This window comes from Cyclopterus lumpus, chromosome 12 (assembly GCF_009769545.1).
Source record: "Cyclopterus lumpus isolate fCycLum1 chromosome 12, fCycLum1.pri, whole genome shotgun sequence".
Classification (NCBI taxonomy): domain Eukaryota; kingdom Metazoa; phylum Chordata; class Actinopteri; order Perciformes; family Cyclopteridae; genus Cyclopterus; species Cyclopterus lumpus.
This window is the reverse complement of record NC_046977.1, coordinates 10,039,669-10,059,051: the sequence shown is the minus strand read 5'-3', so window position 1 is coordinate 10,059,051 and position 19,383 is coordinate 10,039,669. Positions and strand designations below refer to the sequence as shown.

Below are 19,383 nucleotides of genomic sequence, written 5' to 3'. Positions count from 1 at the left end.
GCGGGGCTGTGCGTGCCTGTGCGTGTTACATCACGCTGCCTGGCATCTGTTAGTGCGCGTTCTCGTCTCCTCCAGTAGCTGTCTTCACCAAGAAATGGTTTATAGCTTTCAGGTATTCACCAACAAATTACCGGATTGGTTGGTTTCAATAATCTGCCAGGTTGACAGGCACATATGTATAGAGCCTCGCATCTTTCACTCAGATATGTATACAATGTTATATCTGCTTGTTCTCTTGAAGCGGTATGTCCTCTGACTGAAATGTTCAAATATATTCCTTGTTTCATATTTCGCCGGAAAACATAGTTTATGCGGACACATATGTCCCCAAACTTCAGTCTAGCATATTTGGTCATGTTCCTTTTCAACAAGACTTTGTAAATTTGAAATAAAGTCCTCTAGATTTGATTAAAGTGTTGTGCTGTAGCATAAGTTTGCAACAAGTGCACCATTGCACACAGTATATAGGAGGTCTCCTGCAAAGCCTTTTAAATCAAATACTATAACAAATTGAATAACACCACAGCACAGTGTCAGGCAAAACTAAATAAAATTGCATTAGCCTCCATTTAAAAAAAAAAAGTTTTCGTTTTTACCCGTAATAACTAATATAACTTGTGTGTTTCTTAATGAGCCGATTACAATGTATTTTCTTATCAGAGAACATCAATTGTCACAGATTGGAAATAGCTTGAAGAAGTAACATTATAAGAAGAAGTATTATGCAACTGGTTGTGTACAACCCACCCAGAGACCCTTTCCCTTACACATCCACAGTGAACCAACCAGAACGGGATGGAGCCAACCAGAGGCGAGGTGAAGGACAACAAATGTGAGAATGTGTGACAATAAGAAAAGAGCATGCAGCATCCTTGGATGTTGCATGCTCTTTTTAAGTGAAGGATTTGAAGAGGAAGTATCAAGTGAGTGGAGATTTAACGGAGTCATGACCAGCAGGCTACATTGATAAGGACACTGCCAATCCAGATGCACGACAGACACAAATGCAAGATCATTGTTTAGTTTTGCCCAAACAGAGGTGAGGCCACTGTGGTGGTTGATTGATATGCTGTTTCAGCAGTTGCTCTGGGGGCTCAGGGCAGGGAGTACAACGCGCTGAATAGTCCCTAGTGTTTTACAATTTACAACAGTTTAGTTACATTTTTTATACAACTAAGCTAGGATTTATCCATTGTTTATGACATAATTGGGAGTTGGGCTATAAAGCAAAAACCGTGTTAATTTTCCTACCGATAGGGGGCAGCAATGCACTAACCCTCACTGCCGTCTGCCGGAAATATGTAGTAGAAGAAGCCAGAAAGCTACTGGCTAATGCTGCTAACAGGGAAGTAGCACAGCGTGCGGACGGGTAGCGTTGAACCTACGGAAGAAGAAGACTTTCTTGTTTGGAAAGGTAATCGCACTTTGTTTTTAAGGGTTGTTTACTGAACACATGTAATGTGTGCTGCTCAAATATATGCATCTTCGAGTGTGCGAATGGGTCAAGTTTTCCCTAAACCGACTCGTTAGCCCGACTTGCTAGCTGACCTTACATTACCAACAAAGAGACTCGGGAGTTACCGGACGACATAACACGTCGTACGCCGGCGTTAACTTCCCGGCTACAAATGTCACGCTGAACCATTCGCCTTAAATGTTGCTTACCAACTAAAGATGTAGCTAGCTGACGTTGGTTTCGTTCAACACATTTTGAGACCACGGAAACTCTTAATTCTGGCAACCGACGTCGTTTGCTGCCATTTTTGCCGTCCATTAATGTTAAATCCGCCCTGCCATAAATATTGTATTATCGTTTAAATCTGAATTTGTTACCCAAATAATTAGTGATGTGTTGATTAAAATATATGGCAACGTAAGGCTGTAGCTTACTGTTGCAACTCATTGTATATTTTGTTTATGAGATGTTAAAATACAATGTAAAACCTTACATTTATGGCACCATCAAGTTTGTTATTTTGTCTCACTAGAATACTCGTAGGTTTTTAAGTAGATACCCACGGGTGACTACCTGAATAAATGAGTGGAGTAACTTACCACAACACAAGTTAATGCTTCCCTTTGGGGCACATAGGTTATTGAGTTTATTTACGATGTGAATCATTTGCTAGGGCTTTTGCAATCACATTTTCGCCACACTGTGCACTACTTTTTAAGATTGTTGGAAATTCATTACCCTGTTTTTAAAGCTTCCAGACTTGGATCCGGAGGCCTCTGCCATTTTTGCCTTGAGCTCATCATTTACTCATGGCTGCATCCCTGGTTTAGTTTTTTATTTTTGTCTAAATTAAGGAAGTGGAGGCCAAAGGACTAAGTTTTGGATTGGAACTAGGATTAGGACCTCTACAGCTATTTGTGAAAGCAAGAAGTGATCAACTCTACAGGTGCCACATTCTGTGTCAGCAGAACCACTCCCTCAACCACCATGTCGGATGGCCGGATCTATGTGGGAAATCTTCCCGTGGACGTCCAGGAGAGAGACATTGAGGATCTCTTCTACAAATATGGAAAAATCCGTGACATCGAATTGAAGAACAATAGAGGCACTATTCCTTTTGCTTTCGTCAGATTTGAAGATCCACGGTGAGTTTCGGGGAAAGTCTTTGGCAAGTCAAATCACATTCCCCTTGTTGGAGAACTTAAGTTTATATGGTATATCATCTCCAGTGACTGGCAGCAGGAAATGGATGGAGACCGCATTTCCAGGTCTATGTCCACTAGTGAAACACGCATACGTTGGTAAGGAGTTCTTTGCTCTCTTCTCTTAGGGATGCAGACGATGCAGTCTATGGAAGGAATGGATATGGTTATGGAGACTCCAAGCTACGTGTGGAGTATCCTCGATCTTCTGGTGCTAAATTTGGCCCTATGGGAGGAGGTGGAGGAAGAGGAGGAGGAGGAGGAGGTGGTAGAGGAGGAGGAGAAGGAGGAGGTGGTGGAGGAGGAGGAGAAGGAGGACCTAGGGGAAGATTTGGACCCCCAACTCGAAGATCTGAATTCCGGGTCATAGTGACTGGTAGGTGGACGTCATGAGTCATAGCCAGTTCATATTTCACTCTCTTTCGCAGCATCCTGGATGTCAAAGGGGTTGGTAGAATGGACGTAAGAGTCGTAGTCAGACATGTTTCTCTCTCATGGCGGACTGGAGGACAATGGACTAGTAAAAGACATCATGAGTCATAGACATATATTTTCTCTCTCTCTCATGGCGGACTGGAGGACAATGTGGACTAGTAGAGGACATCATGAGTCGTAGGCATATATTTTCACTCTCTCTCATGGCGGACAGGAGGACAAGGTACTAGTAAAAGACATTATGAGTCGTAGGCATATATTTTCTCTCTCTCTCATGGCGGACTGGAGGAAAAGGTGGACTAGTAGAGGACATCATGAGTCGTAGGCAGATATGTTTCGCTCTCTCTCTCTCTCTCATGGTGGACAAGGATACTAGTAGAAGACATCATGAGCCGTAGGCAAATATGTTTCTCTCTCTCATGGCGGACTGGAGGACAAGGGGACTAGTAAAAGACATCATGGGTCGTAGGCATATATGGTTCTCTCTCTCTCTCATGGCGGACTGGAGGACAAGGGAACTAAGTGGATGAGGTCAAGTCAGCTCCTTAAGTCATGAAAACGAAACAGTAAACTGAAAACGGTCATGTTGGCTGCATAATCCCAAACACCGACTATAGTGACTGGTAGGTGTAATTTTGTCATTGTATATAATTAATTAGGTCTATTGCATGCTACGTTTATCTAGTGTTTATATAAGCATGTTTATGTAAGCTATAGAATGACCAACTCCTTTTTAAGGTGTGTGTGTGTGTATATATTTTTTCAATTCACTTTCAAAAAGAGTACTTTGTAACGATGCCTTAAAACCTACTAGTAAAGGTGTTGTTTACCTCAAAGGGCTTAGATGATTTGTGCCACGTCATTTAAAGCAAGGAACTAAGTTGTCTTTTTCCCATTCCAGGCTTACCACCAACTGGGAGCTGGCAGGATCTGAAGGATCACATGCGAGAGGCAGGGGACGTTTGCTTTGCAGATGTGCAGCGTGATGGAGAGGGCGTGGTGGAATTTCTCCGTAGAGAGGACATGGAGTACGCATTACGCAGACTGGATCGGACCGAGTTCCGGTCACATCAAGTGAGTTCCAATGATGATGATGAGATTTACCTTCAGGTGCGAAAGGAACACATTTTCTCAATATTTTTTATCCTTTTGTAGGGCGAGACTGCGTACATCCGCGTCTATGAGGAGAGGGGCACCCCTAACTGGAATCGGTCGCGGTCTCGTTCCCGCTCCCGCTCCAGATCTCGCTCCAGATCCAGATCCAGAGGTCGCTATTCACCTCCCTTTCATAACAGAGGATCTCCCCCTGCACGCTACCAGTCGCCTCCACGCCATACTATGTCGCGCCATAGTCCACCCCCCAGGAGGCACCCACCACAGAACCATAGCCCACCACCACGTAATTACCGGTAGAAAGGCCTGCCAGTTATAGAGGATTTGGGGAAATGTTTTGTAATTCTTGATTTTTATTTTTTTTACCCCAGGCCTCCTCGTATGATACATCATTGTTATTTCTTGCTACATACATTCCATTGTCACGATCACCTGGACACACCGATTTTCCCCACAGCCTTAAATATAGTTGTCTATGTTCTGTAAACACCCGTATGTGTTATCTTGAATCAGTCAATTAGTTTTTTGTTCTTTTTAATTTTTTTATTTCTATTTCTTCTTATCGATGTAATTGTATTTGATTACAATATAACATTTGGGAGGTTTCTTTTATAAAGAAATCCTGGGTTGTGATGTCAAACCATGTCCAAAACAAATTACACAATTCTGCAGCTATCAGGTTTAGGGTCATACTGCTTCTGAAATTCTTAACAAGATATTCTTTACCATGTGTCGCATTCCTGTAGCTTTAAGTGTGCCGTTTTTTGCCAATTTAAGAACCTGTGAAGCTAATCAATATCATCACGGGATTCATAACATGTCAAATTAGTCAGGCTTTTCGAGTAGTGACACGTGGACTGTGAGCCTCACTTGCCAGATACCTTTTTTATGTTTGAATCTTTGACAGGTGGCCTGTAGGTCTTCAATGTTTTTTGTTTACCAATAAAATGTAAACTTTTACTGGCTGTTTCATTCATTGTCCTAAAACTGTTTTTTAATAGATCATTGCTATATTGTGAACAGATGTTACTCGTATCCGTAACGATGACTGTTTTACAAAAGTGAGCCAGCATGCAGAATCAAAGCTCATTGAATTATTTACACCTGTGACTTCGGTCTGTTAAAAATATCCTTCATACAAAGATTTTGTTGAAGGCGAGTTCTACATTTGACAGTTAGCTGTCAAATGTCCCACACTAATGGTCTGTGGACATACAGTGTGTATATACTGAGATGCTGCCTACTCAGCCTTGATATAAGATCCTGCAGAGCACGGTTGAAATGTAACCATCAGACTATCAAATGGCCCTCTGTTCTGGTGGAGGGATAGAGAGGGATCTTGTTCTGCTAAACTTTGGAATGCATCTTGAATGACTGTTTCCACCTCTGCCATCCAAGTCACATTAAGAAGGCATCTTTTCATGAACAGTACAAGATATACAAGTAACAGCAGCCAAAACTATTGTGCACATGGACAGATTTAACAAAAACATAGTTCAATTTCTGTAGTACAAAGTGACACCAGTGTTAATCACAGAAACTAACTAACGAAAATATACATGAGGCACATGGGATGCAAAATATAATATTTTTAATACGCAATAAATTAATTATACCAGGTGACAATTTGAGAAGACAGAAAAAAATTAAAAAAATATTTATTTCCAATGGCACATTTTTATCTTTCTGTTCATTATACTGTGATAAAGCCCATATACAGACATTGTATTGCATTTAATAAATATGTACTTTCTTTGTTTCTTTTTAACACATTGTATACAGTAAATCTTCTGACAACAAACACAGCAATGCACAAACAGCAATACTCGGGCATGTTTTAGAAGATGTGGAGACACATTAGCAGTGATATCAAAACACTGGTATTTAAGCCACAGGAAACCAAACATGGGTGTGTTATGGCTATTTTGTAACTGAGTGGCACCAATAAATCATATTTTCTGACATACTTATGCTGGTATCTAGCCATGTCAATAGTTCTGTATTTATCTGCGGAGATTATAGGTTTTAATCCATCTAGAGTATCTGCAAAACTGATCAGATTCACAGACTTTATTAGGCTTTCTTAGACCTCATTAAATCAATTTAAACAATGACATCAAGGTCTCCGTCACATTGTTTCTGGAAATACACTTTGCTTCTACATTTTCATTTTCAGATGAACAAATTATTAACTTCCACTGTATTGGATTAGAAGCCGAAGATCCAGTGGTGTAAACATACACACATAAAACCAAAATGATCCGCATAGCTACATACTACTGACTGGCTACCACTGAACTGACCCTTTGTGTATTAACTTGACCTTCTGGCATTTACTAGACTGTGAAAACCTGATGAGGGCTTCAACCAGATCTAATATCCAAGTATCTGGCGTTATGACTAATGCCCTAAGCAGCACTGTAATACAGCGCAATGCACAGAAACTGTGAGGAGAGGTGTACAATAGATACATCTGGAGACCATTTCTGTCTCGCTAAAAGGAGAGCCCTCCAAGGGCACCGGATAACATTTAACAATGTAAGCATAAGAGGACTGCTCTTTTAAATGAATTGATGGAAAAGGTGAGGCGGTCAAGGCGTTCTGTGTACACACTAGCTTTACAGGAAACAAAGGGAAAGTGTCAAAGCTAAAGTGAATCCATAACACTGACTTTTGCCTCAATTGAGAGGTTCAGTGTTTAGCAAGCAGAGCTCTTCTTCAATGGGTATGGCCATGGGGATCTCTGGGTAATAATGAAGATAAATGCACAGTTATTCCAGGAAATATCAACAATCATTATAAGAATTGTTGCTAACATTTTGGGCGATAAACAGAATGACAAGGCAACCAAGATCGGCAGGCCAAAAATGGGCAAAAAATACATGAAACTGATCTCAAAGTCAAAAAAGAAGCATGCTTCCCTCACTGCAACCCCCTTTAAGTTTATCACCACCACGGCAGCTATTGCAATGCTGCAAAGCAGTAGAATCTGTTAGCTCTGTGTATGGTGAGAAACGGCTCAACTCGTCAGCCTGAGCAGCACTGTGTTATTTAAGGTGAGAAGAATGTGAGTACCCATTTGAACCAGTCTGCACAGAAAACAAAAGTGAATCAATGCATAGAGGAGGTCCGACATGGAAGGAGCACAACGTATGGCAGTTTTGGTAACAGAGGAAGGGGCGATACTGTACTGTATGCAAACTATGTGCAATCATGCAAGACCGCACAGAGTTCATAGCTTCGGTCTGGATGCCCGGCCAGCTTGTGTGCATCAGAGGCAAACAGAGGAAGAGGACCACCGGGGCTCAGAGAAGCCAGCCGGAGGTCCTCACCACGGCTCTTGAGAAGCAAACCACTCAGACAACGTAGACACAACCTCCTCTAATGTACCGCTAACCTTTACCAAACCAAATCCTCCGATAACGCTAGACATTATTATTACTGAAATATATATTCAAGTGCATCACAAGATGTTTAAACATGTTAGCTACAATTTCAGCGAAAAATAATAACAGTATTGAAAACATATTCAAGTGCATCACGACATGTGTAGAACTTAGACCTTAGAACAATACAGTGACTCATTTGGTTGCTGTATCCCTGTAAGAATAGCTCAATTTAAGGCAAAATAAATAACAACCTGAAGCATTTTCATCAAGGGTACATTCACGAGGTGAACAATAACACTTTCAAAATAAATCTACTGGCAGTAAAATTGCATCTCCTGAATATAGAGAGGAGCAACTGGAAATAAGTTTGTCTTAAAAATAAGGATCAGTTGTCTTTTCAGTACTTACCAATCACTGCAATTCATTTACATGTATTCCTTTCCTCTTAAATAAATGACTATTGTGTATGTGGCCGTGTCATCATCTTAAAAAAATTAAGCACAAATAAATGTGGGAGTGGCAGTAGAGACGGCAGCATCACTTGTTTTCTATGAGCGTCTGCACTTTGTTGACCAAGTCTCGAGCCATCATCAGGACCTGCGGAACGTTGTGTCGCTCGGCCATTTCTGAGAAGAGAATTTGAAAACCTTTTTAACATACAAGAGGTACATTGCTTTGTCATATTAATAATAATCTACAGTTTATTTGCTCCCTTAGAATGAGTGGAATTTATATTTTGAAAGTATCCAACATTATCAACTGTCTTACTTCATTGTCAACATGGTTTCCATCAAATTGACTTATTTTCTTACCATTAAAGAACTTGATGATGTCTGTGAAGTCCATGTTATTTTCTAGGATGATGTCTCTGTACATCTCCACAAGTGCAAGAGCAATGAAGAGCACAAAGTGGTCAGAGGAGGTGTACTTGGCTGCCCAGATTGTTTCCCACACGGAGTACACGTCATTATACACCATTTCTGTACAGAAGAAGATGAGATTGCGTTCAGTATCACTTTATACAAATTGCAAAAACTCTCTTTGATGGACAATTCAAACAAATGTTCACGACGCCTGCGTTTGCGGTCACCTCTTTTGAAGTCAAGTAGAAACCAGCGATAACAGAAGTAGAAGTGAGTGTAGTCTCCATTCTGCTGCATCAGTTCAAACAGCTCAGAGTCCAGGATCTATTAGTATAGAAACAAAATGTCATCTTTATTTTATGGTTTTGTGTGTATGCATGCATGCATGCACATGTGTTGGTGCACATATATGTACATACCTGGATAAGAGAACGCATGTTGGCAAAGTGAGAGTCCATTGCCCCTCCATGTGGAAAGTTGTGGTTCATCCTCTTCATTAGTTCAGTGAAGCAGCTAAATGCCATGACCTCTGTGAAGCACACACACGAACAAGTGACTATTAGACATGTATGTGCATCTAGTGTATACTGATGGAGTTTACAGTAAAGTGTCACTGACCATCGTCAAGAATAACCAGTAGGGGAGCCAGCAGATCGCACATGCCCTGAACGTAACCTGTATCCAGATGCTTCCACACGTAACTGCAAAGTCAACCAGGTTTTATCAGCTGCTATTGTTTTGGGTTGAGACATTAAGCATTGCGACACATTTACCTGCACATGATGTTACGCAGCTTCTCCAGGTTCTCAGGAGTGAAGTACCAATACGCTCTGTCACAACGTCTGACGTCTTTGTCAATGCGATGTAAGTTTATCAAGTACATGTCCAACGTTTCTTGCTACAAAAGTAATAAAGAATTCGGTTAGCGCGTGTGTTGTGATCAAAAGAAGACACGTGTCTGCATTTCATGTGTAATGCTTACGGAATAGGTTTGTTCTTCTGAGGATTCAGCGTGTTTGGTGTCTCCTCCCACCTCGGCAGACTCTGGTTCAGTGAGCACATTTTCCATCTCAGGCTCCTCTTCGGAAAGGCCCAGGTCAGTGCCCTCAGGACTGGTGTTACAGGCTGAGTCCAGGTGGTGATCTAGGACGAGGTCCTCTGATGCCATTTTCTCTCTTTGCGCAGGGGGGACAGGGGGAGCAGCAAGACCAGCCAGAGGCCTGGCCTTAATATCCTCAGAGGTCACACATGTCCCTGCAGGAATGTCCTCCATTTCCAGGGCCGAAGGAGAGTCATCTGAATCTGCCGTGTCCGGAGACCGCCGAGAGTGGCACGATATTGAAAGGCTGCCCCTTGACTGCAGAGCATTTAGTACTTGTCTGACAGGGGAATCTGAACCAGGTTTCTCAAATGGAATTTCTGCAGCGTTGTCTTTTTTGAGTTCAGACAACTCACTCACTGTTCCTCCAGCATCCTTTCTCTCTGGCTCTGTGGTACAGGCCTTTTTTTCAGAAGCTGGCTCGGGTATTTCAGAAATCCCCAACTTTTTTTCTCCCTCTGGATTAGCATTTTTTTCTGATAAAGGTGCACAAAATGGCTCCAGATCTTTGCTCTTGTGTGATTGAAAAAGCAAGGTCTGCCCGAGTGGAGGTGCTTGGAAATATTCATTATGAATCTCTCTTTCTAGCTTTAGAACATTAGTGCTCTCTGGAATACTTCTTAAATTCATATTTGTGTCGACTGCTTTTAAATCTTCAGATTTCTTTTCTTCTAGTTCAGGTTTTTCTTTCGATTCAGAGGTCTCCTGTAACTTGTTTCCACAGTCCTTGACCATCTCACCTTCTGAAATTTTCTCCATCTTCGTCTCTGAAGTCAGAGCTTTGGCTCCTGGGTCCATTACATCCTCACTTCCTGACTGTGATCCAGTTGTAGGTTTTTCAGGTAAGACTTGTGACGCTTCTGACTGCTGAGAGGTTGCAGCTCCAACAGCTGACTCTGAACCCGGATGTTGGTTTGACAGACCTGGGGAGGAGGGGCTGCCTGAAGGAAGTTGTGGGCTGTCTGCAGTGCCACTTGTGGTGTCCTTCGGTGGACTACTTTGCTGTGCTTCTCCTCCCTCAACCCTCGGCTCAGTCTCAATCTGATCCGCTGCCTCAACCGATTCAAATACCTGGTAACCAAAGGAAAGGGGTCAGCATGCAATCCATTTTGTATCCCGAAGCAATGAAATGGTCAAATGTTCAGGAATTACACTCATGGTTTTGCATGTGTTAAATGTTACTGCAGTTACTGCAGTCATCTCAAAAAACTATGGGATAGACTGCTGTGAAATTTAGTAGACACTGAGAGGATGACACCTAGTGACTTTGGTGATTCCCTCACATTTTCTTTACTACCAACTGCAAGTCAAAGCTGAATTGTAATCACTTTGTTGAGCCCCTGACTTTTCATCTAGCGCCATCATGAAGATCACACATTTCAGTTCTTCCATTTCTTTGATTTATGACCAAATACGATCAAAGCTAAAGGCAACACAGTCCAGCCTCACAGAGCCACTAACCACAAGTCTTTATCTTTCATGTTCAACAAAACACAGTTCATTAATGCTGTTTTTGCAAGTGAACTATGAACTGAGGATAATATCATTTTGACAAAGAATAGCGGTTACCAAACATTTACTGTTTAAATTATGGTAGGTCTAGAAAAGTGATGGTATGTGGGCGAACACTTATTACATGAGAAATAAACATGTATATATTTTGTTGTATACATTGCTGTTGTGATGTTCACACTCATGATAAATTACCTGTGTGCTGCTGCTGGAATCACTTTGTGAGTGGGTGTTGTGTTGATCTGAGCTGCTACTTAGAGACGACTGCAGTGGAGAAAAGCATCACACAAGAGACAATACAAGCAGAACCGTCAACTTGCTTGGAAATGTGATAAGATTATAAACCCCCTTTCGTGTTTTTAGCAATGTTACATAACGCAGGACATTTTATGCCAAAAGGTCAAACTTGCATCTATGCTGATGGTGGAGTCCCGCTGCACTGGCCCTCTTTCCACACTGGCTCCAGACGAACATCTGGCGATGGCCTCAGCATGCTTCTCCCTCTCCCTCTGAAGGACTATGGCCTCACAACCATGCCAGTCCTTTATAGTCTGCTCATACATGGTCCGCATCTGCTTATCAATCTGAAACAGAACCCTTGTGTTCACAGAGATCGTAACATCCCCCGTCTTATAATCATAAAGTCTGACAGCACATAGAAATACCTCTAGCCTGCATTTCTCATTCATGGTGAACTGGTAGTGTCCCAACAGGAAGGGCCAGACCTCTTTGCGTAGTGAAGGAGCCACGCCACCAAAATACACAAGCCTGCGTATTTCCTCTTCCTCATACGCCTGAACAAGATTAAGTCTGGTATTTATCAACGGCGACTATTTAAATGAACAATTTAATACTGTAATTATTCATTCCAAAACAAATGTTATGGCCTGGTGTTTCGGTGTGAATCTTACCGAGCTATCCTTGAGGAACCGGCCCCAGACCTCCACCGAGAGTCCTCCTCGGGCATTACAGGGTACATCAGGGTCAACGATAGTGGTGTTGACCAGAGCAGAAAGGTGTATACGAACTGTGGACAGATGACGGCAGTAGGCAAGCCCTGGAGAGGAAAGATACAAGTTTTCATATTGACAAGAACTATTGTTTCATCAGGAATTAAATGATTCCCCAATGAATCAAAGTTAGTCGACAGTTGTTTGTACTTACATCCATAGAATGCACGGGAGATTATCTGGTACTTCATGGTGTCACAAAGGAGCTTTAAGGGAGCCCTGGTAGGGAAGGAAGGGCAAATTCAGCTGGAATAATGAGACTATATATTTGGGCCTGTCCCGAGGAAATACTTACCTTTCCTGATTACAGCCGTTCGGCAGCGAGCCGTCAGAGGAGCCATTCTGTGAGCAGGAGGAACACGAGGACTTTCTGGGCGCCGGTTGCCACATGTTCACGCCCTGGTCCATCAGCTCCAGGGCCACTGCACAGCATGGTAGCCCTTATCAGTACCGTTGCTACTATCATCATCATCATCATAGTTAAGTAAAACCAGATGCAATTCCAAAAGATTTGGACATAAAAGCGCACTTCTGCAAATAATAAATACAAAAATAAATGTAGAAAAAAAGATGGAGATGAAGATTGGGATGTTGCATACAAATTCCTCTATGTCCATACAAAGTTGCCTTATTGTCATTGGGACTATAATGGGAAATGGATACACAAGCACTTGATAGGCAGGACAAAGATGTGAAATATAGCAGCTTAACATTAGAGAAAAAATAATGAGAAAGATGTACATATAATATGATACATGCCAAGGAAAAACAGATTTGTCTAAACTAAAACGGTCTCATCTGTAAATCAGTATGAAGAGAGTAATGCAAATAGTAGATGCAATCTCTGAAGATGTTTTATAAGATTAAGTAAGGGAGAAGGAGCAGGAAGATTAAAGACACCTACTGAACTCCATATGATTGCCAGGAAAGAGGATCCGAAACACATAATCGGTTGCTTCATCATCTTCCTTATCGGATACAGAATCACACGAGCCGTGTGGACTCCTATTTCGCAGTTTGGGGAAAACCTTTCCCTGTAAAATGGAAAGGCAATGTTTTGATCATAGCTGTAGTTAAATGTAGTGCATTACTATAGAAATGATTGAAATTAATATGCTAGAGGAGTATTTTGTGATCCTCTGTTCATGCTGACTTTTCCTCTCTGATTCCAGAGCGGTGGGTCCAGCTGTCCGTGAGGTAGCAGGCCGGTCTCCAGACAGGTCAGAAACTGGAGGAGATGGCCTCCCTTGGGGAAATGTAGAGGAGGTCTCTGGATCCCATCCTGGCTCACCAAAACGACTGTCCCACCACTGTTCACTATACAAAAACATAATAAAAAAACAGGATGAGTAACTCTTTAAACTCCTACTCTGGGTGCCTAAAACATTAAAAGGGGATTACTGGACCTTGCTGATGACAGTGAAGATACACAATCTCCTCCAAGCGAATTGTCATAGCATAATCCCAATAAACACTGAAATAAAGATCAGAACAAAGGAGACACTGAGTCAACTCATTTTAAAAACAAGTTTGATTTCATTGATTGGGTTCTATCGGCCAAACCTTTTCTCAGAATCCAGCTCCCCCACATTGCCATTCATCAGCTGATTGGGTGTCCATTTCAGTGTCATGAGGTCTGCAGCTTGATGTAGAGAAAGGTAGCCTGGGATGGCCTCCATGTCGTCTCTCTGCAGACACAAAGAAGAGCTTTAAAACCACAACATGTATGCCATACGATAACAGATCACAAGTGTCCAGAACATAAGCAAGCCTCTCTTAAAGGATTGTGTTATTGTTTTATAAGAATATATAGTGAAAAAGAAAAACACACACCGGCTGCACCAGCACATTGTTCTTCCCAAACAGAAGTGTGGCTCTGGAGTTTTGGTGGAGTGATTCAACGTAGTCCCTCACCCACATGAGAGGGCGATCATCCATGCTACCACTGGACTGTCTCTTCTGGATCTGGTACAGGTGCAGAAGACATCAGATATATTACACAAACAAGTTTATAACTGATTATTTGATTAAAATCAATCAAGTTCTTCACTATCTAACCAGGGCAGGCCGTCTTGAGGGTGAATCCTGCCGACAGTGGCCGCTGTGGATGCGATGCCGCTGCACAAGCTCATCAGCAGATGGGTCCGTCCAGAAGTGGTCTGCAGTTTTAACTTTGGTGTACTCCAAAGCACAAGGGCCGACTATGAAACAAGGTTATTACGTTTAAAGTCATTCAGATACAGAAAGTTAGTACAGCAAGGCAAATGTAAGGGTTTCAGTGTGGTCCATGTGCAGGTTAATGCAGTTTATAAATACCCAATAGAGATGCAAGAATGGGTCCATCCACAAGATCCATCAGCATGCCTTCTTTCTCATAGAAGGCACTGCAGGACACACGATTTGTAACATTTTAGGATTTTGAGATCATACACAACTTACTGTTTCCAAATCATAGCTGTAACCACATGTCATGTGTGTGCAAGTGGAGAAAAGCTGGAAAGACTAAAGATGGTTTGCATGAAATCTGATATCAGGAAAGGAATCAATGTTGAAGATAAATGCCATACATAATATATACAGAAATACTAATACAATACCCGCTGTTCTCCACCAAGTACAGGACAATCTTGTCCAGGAGCTTCTCCATCAGTGCCGTTCTGATCCAGAGGTGTTTCAGTGCCTGCGGGGGGATGTTGGCCAACTTGGATTGCCTCCCGCAGTCTTTACTCAGTGAAGAATTGTTCTGTTTGCTGAAAAACAGAAGACAAATCTGACAGATGAGACGTCTGTGTAGGATGAGGCATTTAGGTGCAAAGTGGAGCACAAAGGGGAACGATATACAGGACTAGAAAATAAATAATGCATAGAAAGATTTTGTGTCACTGGCCTGCGAACATGTGGAAGTTAACATCTCACCTGCTTTCGATGAGCTGTTCCAGCTCCTGGACTTTGTGACAGAGTTCCTCAGCGGGCGAACAGCTTTTTGCCGCCTTCATAAAAAGTGCTGCAACCTTGTTACTGCAGAGCAGACCTGCAATACGTCGCTTCAGTCCATGAAGCATGCAGGCCTCCACTACAGCTACACACACACACACACACAGTATTAACCGTTGATTTAGATTTGTTTTTCAATTCAATTTTGTTCATGTTTTTGTTTTCTTGAGGTGGAATCGCTTCACTTGACTTTGACTTATTTTTTTAAATTTCATAAGCGAGGTATAATATCCTCTGAAAGCCTCAAGGCTTAATATTTGTTTTAATTTAAAAAAAGATAAACGCTCCAAAGCAAGCACAGGTGGCACCAGTAGAAATACTGAAATCTGCCCAATACACCGTTGCTAGGATATGAGGGATGTGAATCACACACGCCTCACTGGATAGTATTAACACCTTGGAAGGGTGTTAGTGTACCGGTACTTTAGTACATATCCATCCAACCACCTTATTAACTATGAATATAAACGTGATGACGAAGAACATTATGAAAATAAATTGTGAGGATTTCCATTGCTTGAACAGACTAAAGGGAACCATTTTTCACTGTGATGATGAACTCGTAGTAATGTGACGACTTGACACAGACTGATGTCAACCATCTGCACTACACATGTCAATGAGGTTGTAACAACCTACCCTGTGCCATTATCTCTGAAACTAGATACACATTTCTACAAAATGACTCTCTCTAATTTACTTTAGCTAGTCTCTCTGTCTGTATAGCCCCTTCTTGTGTAGCCTGTGATACCCAATGCTTATGTAAAGTTCAACATTAAAGCTAAGTACCCTGAATTTTGGAACCGTGAAAGATGGCTTATTCTGCAATGTAATCACAAAACACATTTACCGCAGAAGGATATGATGTGGCTGCTGTCTGCGTGCACAAATTTCCTTGTTACAGCCTCCTCCATAATTTGTTTCACCTAACAGAGAAAGGTACACGGTGAGACGAGACTTAATCTGTCTGACACAGTTACATAAGGGGACAGGGAGTCCAAACAAGGAACACAACAGGAGTCAATGAGTTGCAAAGGGTTATGATGAGCAACAAAGGAGTGGTGCAGTCCCACAACACATGCATGAGGATAACATACAGACCAAATGAATAATGTATTGGATTAATCTGTCTGGCTCATTACTGAACATCTGGCAGGCACTCTCTTACCATCTAGAAGCACCACACACGTTGGATTGTTAAAAGATGTATTTAGTCCTTTTGTTTGATATTCCATCTCATAACTTCAATTTGAGCTTGAAGAACAAGCACAGAAACCCTGAGATTTTACCTCTGTACTCAAATTGAGTAGTTCTTTTCTAGATGTTCTGACAAAACTTTGTTCTTGACACCTACGACTGATCTTCTGGGAATGTCGCAACTGAGATCAGAGTACTAGTCTGTGTACTTACACAACTCTCTCAGAAAGCTGCAGACTTTTTTTGGTGCATATTGGAATTCTATTATATAAACATGAGACCAGAATCCCATAATTGCAGATGAGCTGTCTGATGGCCATAACATGTTTGAGTGCCTGCGAAAAAAGCACCTGAAAAGTCTGCTTTATCAACCTGAACTAAACATATAAATGGTGTAAATCATGTATATTAGGTTAAATGCTGTGCTTTAAATCTATACATCACAGCTGAGCCCCTCCTTGCTGCAGGATCTAGCACCAGAGACATGATGTTTGAGAGGCAATGAGTCACAGGTGAGGGGGAGCACGGACACGATCAGAATGGGAGCACCGGTCTTTCTCAGCATGAATAAAACATCCTGTTTTCTCTCCCTGGGGAGTCCTGGAGTCACTGAGCAGTTTGGAGCAGTCTGAGGTGTGCTCTCTTTAATTTCGATGTAGATTAATATCCAAATGGATCAAAAATCAGTCACAATCACCCAGCTTTGGTTGGACTTTTTGCATTTCATTTCAGATTAAAATGCCAATGAAACAGATGCCACGGTCACACATTTAAGTTTAAAGAAATAAGATGGTATGTTCTAGAAAACAGTTTAACCATGATTTCATCAGAGGGAGATAGAGAGAGAGAGAGAGAGAGAGAGAGAGAGAGAGAGAGAGAGAGAGAGAGAGAGAGAGAGAAAGAGAGAGAGAGAGAGAGAGAGAGGGAGAGAGAGAGAGAGAGAGAGAGAGAGAGAGAGAGAGAGAGTCTATTGGATGATTTGAAAAACAGGTTTGGGTGGATAGAAAAAAAGGATAATATCCACAGCTCCTTTAATGTGCAGTTGTTTTCCACCTGAAATTATCTTCACCACCACCATCATTTGCATCATCATCACTATCAGCATCTTACTCCAGCATATGACAGCAGTCAAAACATGCCATTTGACTGGCAGCCTAATTGCATCCGTTTTTATTTTGATAAATAAATGGTACAATTGATGAAAAACAGGCCTGTGGCGTAGTCGTGGCTCACACCCGATGAACGATGTCCACACGTACACACACACACACGCACACACACACACACACACACGCACACACACACACACACACACGCACACACACACACACACACACACGCACACACACTGTCTAAGCGTACAGTGCAAGTAAACATAAACTGTGATGAGCGAGAAAGACATCAAATCCTACGAACCTCTTTCTTCACATTGCGCAGCAATTTCTGTCGCGTCTCGGCCTCTGTCACGGGAGAAAACATGTTGTGAATATGCTGATCAGATTGCTGGTGTAATAAATGATCGTGGGCTCACGCCAGGAAAATCATAACGGCGGCAGCAGGCCTATATACCTCCCATCGCTCCGGGAAGGATGCAGCGGGACGCGCACGCTTTTCCTTTGAGGATGTCTTCTGGAAAGCAACGCAGACAACGCTGGTTGAAAAGAGGCTGCGAGATGCGCGATGTGTTCTTAGCAGAGGAAACTAAACCTATCTGTTACCTCTCAGCGAACCAACACCCCTTTAAAGCCACAGTAGCCCACTGTACACATTAAGCATACGACAACGACATGTTCCTCACTGGTCCCTTTTTACTGTGCTGAACACTTATAATAAGGAAGGTTTTGATGATTATTCAGAGCCTGATTAACACAAATGATGATTAAAGTTAATCAGCCCCAGGTCAAATTAATCAAGGCCTCATTGAATAAATGATCACAATTACTTACTCAGAAAGTAAAGAGGATAACAGATATATTGTATTCACATAAAACCATCCGACAACATGATCATGTCAGCTTATCATATATATTCCTTTATTTGTATGTATATGGTAAGATCCACCGTGTAGTAATTATATGTGCATTGTGCACCTTATAAAACCTGCTTTGGCAATGCAGCCTTCTTCATTACGATCATGCGAAGAAAGAACATTTTAATCTTGAATCTGGTTGAGACACATGTGCAGGTGTTCAAAAGAGTTAATTCAAGTATATGTGCATGGCCAAAACATATGGTGTTGCTATACTAAACTTTACATGATATTAATGCGTATATTTGTGTATTGATATACAATAACCAGACAATGTACATACAATTTGCATCACTTCACCTCAGTGATGGAACAATCCTATTAAAATCCAATAATGCCATAGAGTCAGTCCCCTAAAGTATTTCAACATTGTCCACAATGGACTAATACACACAGGGATAGTTACCACATAGTATCTCCCAGACAGAGAGTAGAAATGTGTATATAAGGCTAAACTGTATATTGCCTTATGGCCCATACTCTAGTCTTTCAGGCGTTGATCTGATTAGGTTTAAACCATAAACCTCAGCTAGACTCCACTAAAACAAGGGGAAACTCTCCTCACAAAATGAAAATGGAACAGGAGCAAATCACATATAGAGGAACATATAGTGTGCTCATCAGGACCTTTTTACAGGGTCACTACAGGTCACACAAGAACTGGATAAGAGGCAACGAGTATTTATGATAGTCACAAACGAGAAGGAGAAAAAAAAGAGAAGGAAGCCACATTCAGTGGCTCCAAACCCCATGACAAACTATCCTCATCCCACTCATATAAACACCAACATGAATGAACACATTGATTGCAGGACACACAAATTCCTCATCAGCAGGGACAAGCCTGTAGTGCAAGTAAAGGCTTTCAGATTGGTGTTGGGCTAAATACACTTGACTGTAGAAACAAAGATGATGACAGAGAGAACGGAGAAAGGATGTTGTGATTGGAGATACCATGCAGTATATAAGTGCAGTGAATTCAGTCTATAATCACTGTGATTGGATCCAATATGATAAACCAAGGATAAAGTGGAAGAAGTATTAAAATCCTTTACATTAATGAAAGTTTGTATATTCAGCATTT

General features: G+C 41.7%; 2 protein-coding genes across 5 annotated transcripts; one reads left to right on the top strand and one right to left on the bottom strand.

The window, feature by feature from the left end:
* Positions 1–1,303: 1,303 nt before the first annotated feature.
* srsf9 (serine and arginine rich splicing factor 9) lies at positions 1,304–5,166 on the top strand. 4 transcript variants are annotated; one of them, XM_034546518.1, is made up of 5 exons: positions 1,304–1,414; positions 2,425–2,601; positions 2,787–3,034; positions 3,995–4,167; positions 4,249–5,166. In XM_034546518.1, the coding sequence occupies exons 2-5, from the start codon at positions 2,444–2,446 to the stop codon at positions 4,504–4,506; spliced, it is 837 nt and encodes a 278-aa protein (XP_034402409.1). In that variant the 5' UTR covers positions 1,304–1,414; positions 2,425–2,443; the 3' UTR covers positions 4,507–5,166. The 4 variants fall into 4 exon arrangements, with proteins under 4 accessions (XP_034402409.1, XP_034402408.1, XP_034402411.1 ...); XM_034546517.1 differs by having other exon boundaries at positions 1,316–1,414; positions 2,208–2,601; XM_034546520.1 differs by having other exon boundaries at positions 1,325–1,414; positions 2,403–2,601.
* Positions 5,167–5,833: 667 nt separating this feature from the next.
* sgsm1b (small G protein signaling modulator 1b) lies at positions 5,834–17,944 on the bottom strand. Its single transcript, XM_034546757.1, has 25 exons — positions 17,840–17,944; positions 17,687–17,730; positions 15,924–15,999; positions 14,996–15,158; positions 14,677–14,829; positions 14,396–14,463; positions 14,138–14,280; positions 13,913–14,044; positions 13,643–13,767; positions 13,486–13,553; positions 13,233–13,396; positions 12,984–13,113; positions 12,375–12,501; positions 12,234–12,298; positions 11,981–12,126; positions 11,735–11,863; positions 11,480–11,653; positions 11,265–11,333; positions 9,441–10,628; positions 9,232–9,356; positions 9,077–9,159; positions 8,878–8,987; positions 8,686–8,782; positions 8,408–8,575; positions 5,834–8,221 (listed from the first exon to the last, which is right to left on the bottom strand). Exons 1-25 carry the CDS (start codon positions 17,844–17,846, stop codon positions 8,133–8,135), a joined length of 3,843 nt encoding a protein of 1,280 aa, XP_034402648.1. The 5' UTR covers positions 17,847–17,944; the 3' UTR covers positions 5,834–8,132.
* Positions 17,945–19,383: the final 1,439 nt, after the last annotated feature.

Bases quoted from the DNA above. Each gene is read 5' to 3' on its own strand.
- srsf9 (XM_034546518.1), top strand. From the start codon at position 2,444: ATGTCGGATGGCCGGATCTATGTGGGAAATCTTCCCGTGGACGTCCAG. The intron at 3,035-3,994 runs GTAGGTGGACGT...TTCCCATTCCAG, and splicing joins ATTCCGGGTCATAGTGACTG to GCTTACCACCAACTGGGAGC. The intron at 4,168-4,248 runs GTGAGTTCCAAT...ATCCTTTTGTAG, and splicing joins CCGAGTTCCGGTCACATCAA to GGCGAGACTGCGTACATCCG.
- sgsm1b (XM_034546757.1), bottom strand. The intron at 11,864-11,980 runs GTAAGATTCACA...AATCTTGTTCAG, and splicing joins GGTTCCTCAAGGATAGCTCG to GCGTATGAGGAAGAGGAAAT. The intron at 8,222-8,407 runs GTAAGAAAATAA...TTCTCTTCTCAG, and splicing joins CATCATCAAGTTCTTTAATG to AAATGGCCGAGCGACACAAC.